Here is a 13,793-nt window from a genome sequence, read left to right on the forward strand (position 1 = left end):
GAAGTAAAAAAAACAAGCCACCAATGACGTTACTCTTTTTCTTATTTCCCTGCCTTCCCATAATCCACTTATTCCTACTGTGAATGTAGAAAAAAAAAACCCAACACTTAATGGCTAGAGATGAGAAGCAGACAATTGGGGCAGTTCATGATGCTGCTTGTATAACGTGCACTTACCATTCATGTTTCTAATTTTTTTAGCAGTTGTCTTTGTATGCCAGAGAAAAGCAACTACTGAAACCTACCTTTTACAGAAGCCTCTTAGATCCCAACCCCACAATAAACCCTCATCTCACCCACTCCCACATCCCCTGGTTTATTCTTTCATTCCCTTCACTGTTTCAACCCGTCCTAATTACCGCATCCCCCTTCAAAGCTATACATCTCTATCCAATACACGGCTTCTTACATCTTTTCATAGTGGCCAAGGTAAAACAACAAGTGCTTATCTCAGTATGTAAATGCATTTCATTTGGTATCTGGCCAATCAACAACTGGCAATTACTGAACTCTAACTACAGATTGTATCTTCTGCAGACATATTACTCGAGGGGTCTCACATTTACTCTGCTGTTGTTGGTTGGTTGGTTTTTCTTTTTTTGGTCTGTTTTGTTTGTTTTTGTTTTGTTTTAGAGATGTAATTACCGGGAAATTACTTTGACTGTGAAAAGGAAAATACGCAAAAACTCGCCGTCAGGTTCTAAAACATCATTTAGGAGGTCTTACAAACAGACAGGCAGTACCAACATTTCTGTATCAAAAGGTTACTAAAAGAATACCAAAAAAAAGTAAAATATCAAATAAAGGGCACTAAAAAAATACGTTACAGGTTACAACTTATCCTAACATTTATCAATCAGTGATGAAATCAGATACTTACGTACCAAAACTAGTGTTAAGCCTCGATGACAACTGTAACGTACCCCACATTGGTTCCGCTTTGGTGCATATTAGCTGTTCCAGTAAGACAATGTACATTACATGCTACCCTTTGTTAGTCTTTGCTTGTCTTCACATGTTCTATAATCCCATTATCAGTCACAGACTTTGCCTAGTATAATTCTTCAAAATTCAGTAAGCATGCACACATTTTTATATGGAAAGGTCCTATCCACAACTGAAATCTCCACATATTAACACCATGTTAGTAAGGAACCATGTACTAGCAACCAAGTATCACCATTACTATCAGAAAAAAATAAATTTGAACTTTTTTTTTATTTGCATACAGCATGTCAACTTAAACCTGTGTTAAGAGCTTCAGCATTAATTTTGAATTTGTACCGTCAGGCAAACATACAGCAACTTACCTGCAAAATCTTTCACATTCACATTTGCACCTAAACTGATAAGCTCCTTAACTTGTTTAACATCCCCTCTAATTGCTGCCATATGTAAAGGAGTTTCCCCTCGTTCATTTCTCTTGTTAACTTTGTCTTTCTGTCTTGAAGAGGAGCTTGGAGTTTTCTTTTGTGCTGGTGTTGTTTGCAGGGGATGATTCAAGTTGGAATCTACAAAGTAAGTTTTTAAATGGTCATTTATACTTACTCAGCAGTGTTTTTGCTTCATTTTAATGCTTGTACTCGAAGATGATAATTACTAGTGAATAATAAGGGATGTGATTGACACTTCAAATGTATCAGCACAATGACTACTTGCAATGTAAAAAAAATGCCTTGCAAAGTTTTACCATTTTAAATATAGGTTTCAAGAACAGATGAATCCTTTCCAACCTACAAAAGTTCACATACTCTGATATAATTTTTTTCTAAAACAAGACAAAGCACCACCAGTATTTCATATACGAATAGACTTTCCCAGCGTGAGAGAATAAAGAATATGCCTTGGTCCCATACAGTACTCCAGAGGAGCCTTATAAAGACACCTCCTTTTGCCATGAAACTGTCTTCCCCTTCTCTACATATAAACAGTTTTAAATACAGTGGGACACAGCTATCTGGCTCTCTTTCTTAAAAAATGTAAAAAATAGAAAATTAATAACTAACTAACTAAATAAATAAAGCAGCCTCTCACTTTCAAATGCAGATTTTGTAAAAGCATCTTTAAAACATCATCATGCATAAAGACTTTTTTATTTACAACTGAGCCATGGACAGTTTGAAATTCCAAGTCAAAAAACAATGCATCTCCTTCCCCCATTAAATCCTAAAGAGATTATTCAGCTTCCTTCCAAATGAAAATAAAAATAGATATTATTTCACCTTAAATAAATGTATGGTACTATATCCGGGTAAATAATCAAAGGAAGAAAACTCATTTTCAGCTTCTACAGCTATCATAATGCAAACATTTACACACAACAAATACAGAAGGTCAAGACTTTTTTAGCAAGTTTCTCTTCTACAGAAGATAGAGTTCTACCAGAATTAGTAATAATTCAAAAGTCTTCCACTCAAAATCAAGGACTGTAGAAAAACTGCTGGGTTCATAGTATTCTAATGGGGACAGAATTAGACAAGGAGAAAGAAGTGTTAGCTTTGTAGGATCACCTGGACTGTTGTCTCTTGCTGTCATCTGCATAAGAAGTGCCATCTGTTTGCGCTCTGACAGAGGATAACCAAAAAGAATGCTAACTGGCGTTGATTTCTTATTTCCAGCATCCTTCTTCACTTTCTTTTTCTCCGGACCTTCCTTCTCTGGAAATATTAATGTTAAGAGACTCAAACTACTGATATACTACGACATTTTTCTAGAAATAAAACCATCCTTTCAACGTATGCGAACTGGAGACTGATGACAGCTGGTAAAAAGCAGAAACTGCACCTCTGAACTGCTGCATTTGCATTACATTTGGTTAGCTGTTTCAATCACACCAAGATAAAAAGCTAACAAGGAAAAAGAAGGAATGAATAAAAAAATTATAAAAGATGAAAAGCCTGTTTCACAGCAGTAAGACTATCTAAGTCACAATTCTAATTTTCAGAGTATCAAGTCAGAGACTTAACAAAATATTTAAGATCAGCTTTTTTACTTTCAGCCTCAAATATAGATTTGACACTCTCCTTAGTTTTCCTCTTAAGACACCATGTTAAAAAGTGAATAAAACTTCATACTTAGATCTGTTAGATAATGGATAAATCATTGTTTTTCTTAAGCTTATTCTGCTAGTTGAAGCCAGAGCAATTTCTTTTCTAAAATATATATCCTTCAAAAACATACAGCAATTTCACATATTTTATATACATAACTTCTTTCATTTTATCAATACTTACTAAAGCTCTTTAACAGTACTCCATGCCTAAGCTTTCAGCCAGGAGCTAAAATCACACGTTTGAATAAACAGATAATTTCTAAAGCTGTTCAGTACCTATGAATTCTCAATGATCTCCAGACCAGTTAAGCATGCTCTGAAATCGGATAACTTTTTAATACCCTAACAAATTTAAAAACTAGAAGTTTGTGCAAATTAGAAACTTTGGTCTGTCTTCCGTCCTTTTCAAATATTCTTCCTTCATTCTTCCATATCAGTTTCTCCTATACCAATCAGAAGCATTTAGCTTGAAGTACAGCAAAACAGCTGATATGTGAGTAGTGACTAGACAGTTTTTAAGTGGAACAACATCTCATGATCTTAATATAAGACAAGCACAATACATCTCAATCCATCATATTTCTTGTACAACTATTCCACACATCTCCCTGTCTGGTAAATATTTTTTGTCTGTGTTTTCTGGATATAGATATTAGCTTGCATTTATTTAAGTCAAGACCATTGATTTCTTCCAGTTATCTCAGCTTTCCGGGCAATTGCTCTTTTGCTATCTTGAAAAATTCTTGTTTCTATTTTCCAAGTGGCTTACACTACTTACATGTTAGACCTATAATATCTAACTTTTTCTTCAGCGCCACTAAGATTATTGCTTGAAAAGCAGACTTGGTGTTTTGGATGCTTGGTGATTTCGAAAAACTTTTGAAAGAGTTTTTTTTTTTAAAAAAAAAAAAAAGTCTAACTGATACTGACAAGAAGAAAAACCCTGGAGATTATTCTAAAATAGATTCAAATTAACAGAAACAACATCTCAAAATTCCCTTGGTTGCTTTCTCTAAGCACCACGGTTCGTGATTAGATCTTTTCCATAGATCATGTTCATTCTGCCATAACCTCTACTTCTGGTAGATTTTCCATCTCCCCGCTTCCTAGTGGGCCTGTAAAAAGTCAGACATGACTCCACACCCTACAGTGATATGTAACCATATACACCATAGCACCCTCCAGACTTGACTACGGCTCACAAAGAAATAGGCAGAATTTAATAAGGAAGAAGAACCGCTGTTGTCCACTTCCTCTACTGTGACTGGCTGAGGTGCTTGACAGTACTTAAGTACTAAAATGTGGTTGTAAATTGTTAATTGTTAGTTAACTAAGTGCAATTGCCACACTGATCTTTAGCTGATCTTTCAGCTTCCTGTCCTAAATCTCAACCTCAAAATACCTGTGTGACAAAAGCTTTATTGAAAGTCTGCCATCTGCGAAGAATGAAAGCCTTGCCAGACTCTCTGAAGTAGACTTTGCTAACTTTCTGCAGAGAAGGAAAAATTAATAGACACAGCATATAAGAAGCTTAAGTCCCACTGAGGTCCCTAAGTATGAGCCATTCCATATTTCAATAAGTCCTGAACCGATCCTTGTTATCATCTGCTTTTCTGCACTTCCGTCTTCAGCCCTCTCTGTGCTTCTCTTTGTTTCATTTATTTCCCTTTAACTCATTTTCCGCCTTCCTTGCTCTCTCTCTAAATCTCATCTTCTAAGCTTGATTACATAGAAAGGCTGCAGTAATGCAATGCTCTTCAGGCACAGGAAGGCAGGTAGGGAGTGCACATCATAAATTCCAAAGTAACCAAATATAAACAATTATGACCAAGATCATTTTAAGAATGGAAAGCTGCAGATCTATGTACGTATTAAAAACCCCTAAAAATATATCCGTCATGGTTAAAAGGACGCAAGGAGACAATGAGATCCCTTTTACATACATGAATGTTGACATTTTTATAACCTGTGTGCATTTCACATTTCTGAACATCTAAAAATACATTCGACGCTGCTACCCTATTTGTAGAAAATCTGCATATAGGAGGACTTAAAGGAAAAACTACAATGAAACGAAAAAGTTTCAGCTTTTCACTGTGATTACGCCATTGCCTCTCTAAGGATAACATGATCTGTATCCTTCATCAATTGATGTAGTACTTCCATCAAAAGAATGCATTTCTGTTTGTCTGGCATGATTTGCTGTTTCATAGCTTATGCTATTTAGTGCTCATGATTCTCTTCCAGAAAAATGCATTCATTTTCTTTCTGAATTAACTCCTTACAATTTTGGAGGTACATTCAGCTTGGAAAAATAACACATCAAAAAAATAGTGAAATAAATATTTTGATTTTTTGTTTTGTTTTTTAATATGTGTATTATACAGGTCTTTATCTGTTTTCCTTTCTTTTTTAATCACTTTTCTAGATATATTACAAGTGCAATTTACTCACATATCATATTAAGCTTCGCCAAACGACCTCAAGGTCCTACTCAATAATGCAACTCACTGATGGATTAGGCTTTTGCAAAACATTTCTAGATGTTACCAATTACAACTACCAAATAAAAATGCAATTGTTCTCACCAAGTTATGGGACCTTACCGGCCAAGGGACACAATTATTAAAATTCATATTAGAACTCATAGGTGTTTTCAGAAAGTCTGCAAAGCTCAACACACAAAATGAATACAATCAATAACAAAGCAAAAATAAAAGCGTCTCAAGACTGCAGCAGGTGCACCTGATAATTCATTTGCCACAGTCCATCCTGTAAGAAGATATTCTCTGCAATGATCAGGAACTTCCATTGAACTTACTGCAAAATATATTTAAGATTTGTTCTCACTGCTCCAAGACCATCATCTCACAGAATGCTATGCTTCAATCAGCAGGAAAATTCCAACTTAATCTGGAGCCCTGACCATTTAGATACTCTTTATCTTGTAGCAGAGAACATTTCACAGCTGTCTTCTTGATGTCTGTACGATTTTAACAGTAATAACTTCCTTAACAGGCAGATATTATCAGTTTATAGAGAATTTCACTGTAAAACTGATTGCTGAAGCCTTTAAAAAAAAAAAAAAAAAAAAAAAAGGTTACTGTTACTATTATCATTATTTTGATTTTGAATACTTTCTGTTTTCAAACCCTATACCCCAATATATATCCTTATATCTCCTTCATATAACCTAAGTATCTTCCTTCATATTCGCTTTTTTGCCACTTTTTGGTGTTTGTCAGTGGTTAGAACACCAGGGAATTTCTTACTTGTTATTAAAAAAAACCAAAATTCTTAAAACGTATTCGTGCTTAATTAAATTAAGTTAATTAAATAGCCTTTATAAAATGCAGCCAGATCTACATGGATAATACTCCTTGTAGGAAAGTACCCTTTCAATCTAATGCTTACAAAATAAAGTTTAAAAGTAATATATTTACGTGGAACAGGGCTTTAGGTGCTTTAATTTTAGGACAATTTAAGCATGACAGATTATATCCCAAGATAACTAATATACGTATTTTTCTGGATTTAAATAACTTACAAATTCTGGGTCAACTAATTTCTAAACATTTTAGGAAAACAAATTGATAAATAGCACAAGTTATAAGAGAGCTACGTGAAACATACATACAACAGTTTTTTCTAGTTGTCATTTAAAGGTCCAAGACACGACTGCATTGTGTCTGGATTACCTTAGAAAAAAAAATTGAAGTAGTCAGAAAACAAAATTGACTTACTACTGTAAACAGAAAATCTGGAAGACAATTTCCAAGGAAAGACAGACAAATTAGTGTCTAATTGTAACTCTTGCTGGTCAACTGTGTAACAAGATTACAAAAATTAAAAAAAAAAAAAAGAAACACTTGCACTTATCTTCATAATGGAAAGATTTTTTCCAATCTGCAGTTACATTTATTACACAGAGAAACACATTTTTTTTCTCTTCAGGTTAGTAAAATGGAGTGAGCAAGCAAACTTCTTTGAACAGCAGCACTTGCTTGTTGTTCTCACTCTGATGCAAACATGAGTTATTTAAAAACAATCTGACCAATTACATTACTGAAAATTAAAAAATAACACTTAAGTATTGTGAGTGATGGTATTTCCATCAAATGATGACTTTTTATTGGACAACTTCTGATCAAAGAATTTATTAAAGAACGTATGAAAAATGTTTCTTCTTCTACCATCAATCTCACCAGTTTTACACAAAGCTGGCATGTAGAATGTTTTGTAAGATTATTGGAGATTAGCTTCAATAAGGGCTAAAGCTACACTGCAATTAAATTTGGTATCTATTCATCATACCTATCTAGCTCCATAGCATTAGCTTTTTCTGGCAGCTTTTGATTGCAGAACAGGGATGTAGCAAGAGAGATATCAACTTAGGATTCAAACAAGGACAGTACATTCAACATAGATCTGCTCAAACAAATAATAGCAACGTACATAATAGACACAGCCTGCACAATAAAAGAAACTAAGACTAGATTGCTGTTGACTGAAGATAGGCATATAGTGCCATTCAGTAGTTGTCTCATTGGCCCTTTCAGAAGGCCACAGATCTTGCATGGCTCGTGCTAGATGTCAGCTCTTGGCAGACAGCCACCAGAGGCATCTGAACTGGCATTGCATGACTGCATTAGACAGCAAGATTTGGTCCTAACTTGTATGAAATTATTAAGGAAGTAATCTAAAATGTAGACTTGAAAGTTTTCCATTAGTTTACTACAGCAGCTTCTTAAGCAAAAGAAGTCTTAAGTCTTCCTAACTCAGCAGCAATGCATTCAGAAATTTGCAATGTGTCAACAAAGAATCAGAGAACAAGCAGCAATGTTTGCTACGCAGTGGTTAAAGCTAAGTGCCCTCTATTATTCTATTAAGTATTTCTCACCCTGCTTGAACTGTTTTCATAATATCATTCATGAGATAAAAGCTAAAATGACTTCCAAATGTATTTAGTTCCATGAAGAAAAATAATTACGATATAATATCAAGCAATAAAATCAACAAATCAAATGCTGGAAGTGTACTTGTAAATTAAATATGGTCCTTTCAGAACCAACTGGTATTATGAATAGTGTAAGACTTCAGAATTCTATAAACACGCTAAAAACTGAAGCCTAATCCAGAAGTATTGTTTTTATAATGCAGCTATTTTTAATTTGGATTTCATAGCATATTTTCTTTAACAGAGATATGTATGTAACAACAAAGAACCAATCTGCATGAAACCAATCCTAGACAAAACTTCAGCATGTACATCAGTATTTACTTCTACCTTGCATTTAATTCTACGCATGTTAACAGAACTTTTCTTAAAAAAAATTAAAGTTGCATAATAAGCACCGTATGAGAAACTGCCGTACCAAACCTACGAGAACACATCTTCTGGTGGCCTTACAAGAGTAATGGTCATTGTCTTGCTGGCAAAGGAATTCTTGCTGGACTGTGGCATTTAGCTAATCACTTAACCTAAGAAGTAACAGTACTCTTGGACTTACAACACCCAGATTCTTTCACTATAACTAGAAAAGAGCCATATTTTGAAACCCTGAAATCCATTCTAACAGAATATACAAAAGTCAGGAAAAACAATTTGCCTGTGCAGAAGAGAAGCATCCTGAACTGATCAAAGGAGATTAAACTGAAATAAACGTTTGCTCTCCATGGGTAGTTCAGTTAGTTCCATAAACTTAGCAACTTCTTTTACACAGAGGACAGAGCATCTCCCCTTCTTTCCCATTCTCCCTCTCCCAAAAATGCTACAGAAGGCTTCAAATGAAGGCACTTACATTATATTTTCATCTGTTTACTCGCTTAAGCAAATGGACTTACAGAGATGACAATGAAAAGAAAGACTTATGAATAAAATAGAAACAAAAGAATGAGGCTAGGAAAGAACTAGAAAACGCAGATAAACTATACTAGCACACAAGCTCTTGATAATACTTGAAAGGAAAAACTTATCAGACAGAGATGGAACAATCAGAAACAACAGCTGTACTTACTATCCTTTTCTATAGGAAAAAAAATCATTGTAAAAACATAATACACAATTAAGATGTGTTTTATCAACAAATAATTAGTCAAAGAAATAAAAAGGTTCTACCTGTGTCTGAATTGCGATCTTCATTTCTGGATGGACTAATAGTAAAAGGAAGTTTACGTTTCATGGAAGACTTTTCTTTCATCTCCTTCCCCACATCACTCCTATCCACTTTTGGAGATTTGCTGTAGGATGCAATCTTGTCCTTGCTCTAATGTAAATAAAAAGTATACTAAGTAATTTTTGCATATACCAGAATAGTCTCATAATGCATACAAACTGCAAAGAGTGCTATGTAGAAGTGTATGTGTATGCAAGAGTGTATATTACATAGTAGATCATTTCAAAACGTTATGAAGTATTTTTACTAAAATAACCAATGACAATTCTTTCTTTTTAAAGTGAGAATCTTCTGTGTTATACGCATTTCCAGACACATCACTGTAGAACTGCTGTTCATTATTAGAGCCTGGACTAAATGCAAAGGAACAATACAAATTGGATAAGAGTTTGCTAAGTCTTACAGTCTTTAATGACCACCCCAGTTTGCTTCTCTGACTATAACACAGTAATCACATTAAAAGCACCTTAAAAGCTCACACTTCAATTCAGTACAATAACAAAAACCTCTAAGAGCCTTCCTCTGCCTCCACCCTATCCGCAAATTCATCCCTGTACAAAGCTCTCCATTTCAACAAGGATAATAGCGTAGTGTATCAACTTCTGAAATAAAATTTACTAAGATTGTAGAAAACCTATGAGAAAATTATTCAAACTGGTATCACATTCAGAAAAAAACAAGTAAAAGTTATTTGGAATGTTTAGATGCAGAACTCCAGGATTTCAGACTTATAAAGCATACTTTATGAGAAAAACAGGATGGGCACAACAGCAACTTCAAATATTTCATATCTAGGAGGTTGAACTATGAGGAAAAAAAGCAAGTTAGTGAGACGACTGCTTGGTAGAAACTTCTGCAAAGCCCAATGTTTTTGCTTACTAATCAAGAGACAACACAGAGACAGCATTTTCTCTTCACCATGTACTAGCTGCATCATCTACTCCATAGCTCTATTAGTCAACAGATGATTGAGTAAAAACACTAGTAAATTAATTTTTGAAAGGCAGAAAAGGAACATCCCCTCACTTGACAAACTGAAAAACAAAAGGCTGCTGCTTCTCTGATTAGAGAAAACTAGAAGCAACCCCAGGTAATAGACACTGTGAGTATGTACAAGTAATAAAGCCTACTGAACAGACTAAAGGGCCTCTAATGGTCTAATCTGAATAACAGTCTAAGCACAAAACAAAAGGAATAGAATTGAAAAAAGGTTACCCAAACTGTTAGAAGTAATTTACTATACAATCACAAGACCACACATTAAAATTAGCTCTTAACAGCTTCTTGGATTAAACTTCCAGTAAAGGAAGGTGAGAAGGTGTAGCAAGTGCTATGGGTTAGAACATGCTCTTCAGCTTAAAGAGTGAGTATTCACAGTTTCACCTACTTCTGGTCCTGTAACAGCACAGACATCTCTTCTGTAGCATTCAAGCAAGGTACAAAATTCAGCCAGAACAAATCTATTAATTAGTTTCAGGTGATCTGTGAAATGAAACTACAACAAAGCTAGTATCTTTTCTACATGTGATTTAGAACATTCGTGGATTTTCTAAGGAAGGTCAGAAAACTACTAAGCAAATAAAATACGGAATAAAAACAAAATAATGTTGAGATACATAAACTACTGCTCCAAAAAGAAAGGCATTGTACATTCTCATGTTCGCTACACTTACAGAACTTCTAATGGTTTCAGACTGCAACAAGAGACAAGGAAAGGTTATTTATCCTCCCACTTAGCATCTAACTCCACATCAGTCACCATAATTAAGTATCAGAACAAACAGCTCAAGGAGACTGTGAAATTTCCACCAGTTAAAGCTTTACAGAAAAGATCTGGCCAAGGTTTGTCAAGAATCAAGCACAACTTACTCTGCTCTGGGGCAAATGGATGAACTAGAGCTGCACATCTCAGCATATAATGCATGCCTCACTGGAAGGTGTAGCAACAAGAAGAATTTTTGGTGTTAGCAAAACCATCCTAGATGCTATGAAAAGGACATCTGTAATCCGTTTAACAGAAACAGTCTTAGAAGGCTAACAGCAATCAGTACAATCTCTTGATATCCTATTCCAGCTCTATTTTCTGGTACATCTACAATCAATGGCAATACACAAGAGGAGACAACACAGTCCCATTTAATCTGTAAACTAGCACATATACTAAGCCTCAGAAGAAAGTGTTTCTTTTCATCTATCAAAGATAATTACATACTGAAACACATTCTGCATGGTATTAAAATGGTTTTGGGAACAAATATTGTTGGAGTCCTCTGAGATGAAATTCGCTTCTTACAGAATGATGTTTTTCTGCTTTGAAGCACAGATCTACCATTTACTTCCCGATTTTCATTTAAGTTCTAAAGTACAAATTCAGATAAATTAAAGTTTCCTTATGTTCCCACCTTTATAAAGTATTTCATGCAAACACTGAGTGAACGCCTGCTGTACACACTCTAGACAGTTTTTCATTTAAGCTCCCAAGACAAGCAATCAAAACAGAAATACATGTACCCTGAAGCAAATTTGATATAAGCTTCTTTTTTGTTATTGTGGATGTTACTCAATTACTTTTTTAAGCTCTGAAAAGACCTGAAAATATAACTAATTCACATAGCAATGTACTGGTTGTTAGAACAGCATAGTAAGCATAGTATCAACTTTCACTGGACAAGTATTAAAGATTAAGTCTTGTAACAACAGAAACTTCAGTACATTCCTCTGTTCAGGAGCTAAGCTAATTTCATAGCCAATAAAAGCTAAACATTTTATCAGCTGTGAAAGGAAAAACAAATCCTAAAAGCATTTTTCTTTTGTCTTAATATACTAACCACTGGAATACATTTATACCATATCTTTTGGTCATTACTTAGGGAGGTTAGTCACAGCCAGCGTGGGTTGACAAGGGGAAAGTCCTGTTTAACAAATTTAATCTCCTTTCATGACAAGGTTACACACCTAGTTGACTAAGGGAAGCCAGCTGATGTAATTCTTTGGATTTCAACAAACGTTTTAATAGTGCTTCTCACAGTATCTTCCTGAAAAAAAAAAAAAAGCCAGCACACAGCAAGAAAAAAACATAATATAATGGGTGAGCAGTCGGCAAATGGGTCAGATGCAAAAAAATATAGTAAATGAGGTTACATAAGGCTGGTGGGCATCACTAGTGGGGTGCTGCAGGGCTCCATTTCAGTCCCAGTACTCTTTAATGCTTTCATCAATGACTTGGATGTAGGACTTGAAGATATATTGAGTAAGTATGTGGATGACACTAAACTGGGAGGAGCTGTTGACTCCCTCAAGGGCAGAGAGGCCTTGGAGAGAGATCTTGACAGATGGGAGGAGTGGGCAATCACCAACCACGTGAAGCTGAACAAGAGAAGTGCCGAATGCTGCACATGGGATGGGGCCAACCCAGATAGGTGTACAGCCTGTGGACAAGAGGCAGGAGGGCAGCCCCACAGAAAGGGATCTGGGGTTATGGCTGACAGCAACTCAGACCTGAGCCAGCAGTGTGCCCTGGCTGCCAGAAGGGCCACCCACAGCCTGGGCTGCACCAGGCCCAGCACTGCCACCGGGCAGCGGGTTGTGTGCTCTGTGCTGTGCCACCTCACCTCCAACACTGGCTGCAGGTTTGGCCCCACTGTATAAAAAGGGCATCAAACCATTCAAGGGCATCCAGAGGAGGGCTACAGTAACAGTGAAGGATCTAGAGTGCACCATGCAAGTTTAGGTCCCTGTGTTTGCTCGGCACAGAGCAGAGGAGCTGAGGGGAGGCCTGACGGTGGCTGCAGCTCCTGACAGGGAGCGGAGGGCAGCGCTGAGCTCTGCTGTGTGTGACAGCGACAGGGCCTGAGGGAACGGCATGAAGCTGTGTGAGGGGAGGGCAGCTGGGGGTGAGGGACAGGGGCTGCAGCACAGGGCGGTGGGCATGGAACGGGCTGCACAGGGCTGTGGGCACGGCCCCGAGTGCTGGAGTTCAAGGGGCTTTTGGACAGTGCTCTCAAACACAGGCTTTGAATTATGGGTGGGCTGTGTGGAGCCAGGAGTTGGTCTCTGTGGGTCCAACTAAGGGTATTCTATAACAGTGTTCCAGGGAGTGGAGTCATTTAACATTACTGTTCATTTCAGAGATAAACTGTTACATGTGAAAATAATTTTACATCAGGACTCCTTTGCCCACAATGCATTTATGAGCATATAGGAGAACATCTGTAATTGAACTACTTATTTTCTGTTCATTTACAGTCACCGAGATTAAGCTCCAGAAGTAGCTCAGAGATATTTCTGCACCAATAACAAACACGTATAATTGGACACAGAAACAAATAAAAAGACATTTAAATGCCAAAGCGCAGAAGTAGCTTGATTGCACTGTTCTATAAAAATTTAAAGAAAAAAGCCAAAGCTACGTGCAAAGTAGTTAGAATGTTTTTGTTTGTTTGTTTGTTTTTCCCTTCCTGTATTAAGGACCACTGATCATCTGAATATTGAAGACCTCAGGGTCCTTTAATGCTAATACTAGACAGTGACGTCCCTCACAGCAGTATAAATGGTCATTCATTAGTC

General features: G+C 36.3%; 1 protein-coding gene across 5 annotated transcripts in view; it reads right to left on the reverse strand.

Moving 5' to 3' along the window:
* ANKRD12 (ankyrin repeat domain 12) overlaps nucleotides 1-13,793 on the reverse strand; it is a 60,990-nt gene that overhangs the window by 25,002 nt on the left and 22,195 nt on the right. For 4 of the 5 annotated variants that reach the window (XR_008211154.1, XR_008211153.1, XM_052703718.1 and 1 more), the window contains 3 exons: nucleotides 9,170-9,317; nucleotides 2,510-2,656; nucleotides 1,310-1,510 (listed from right to left, as the gene is read on the reverse strand). Coding sequence is in view for 3 of the 5 variants with exons in the window: in XM_052703718.1 (XP_052559678.1) it covers nucleotides 1,310-1,510; nucleotides 2,510-2,656; nucleotides 9,170-9,317 (496 nt within the window). In the remaining 2 variants the exon portion in view is untranslated. Of the gene's footprint in view, nucleotides 1-883; nucleotides 954-1,309; nucleotides 1,511-2,509; nucleotides 2,657-9,169; nucleotides 9,318-13,793 lie in introns of those variants that run through there. The other variant, XM_052703720.1, reaches the window with a different exon arrangement.

Source organism: Tympanuchus pallidicinctus, unplaced genomic scaffold (genome assembly GCF_026119805.1).
Source record: "Tympanuchus pallidicinctus isolate F22 unplaced genomic scaffold, pur_lepc_1.0 scaffold5, whole genome shotgun sequence".
Classification (NCBI taxonomy): domain Eukaryota; kingdom Metazoa; phylum Chordata; class Aves; order Galliformes; family Phasianidae; genus Tympanuchus; species Tympanuchus pallidicinctus.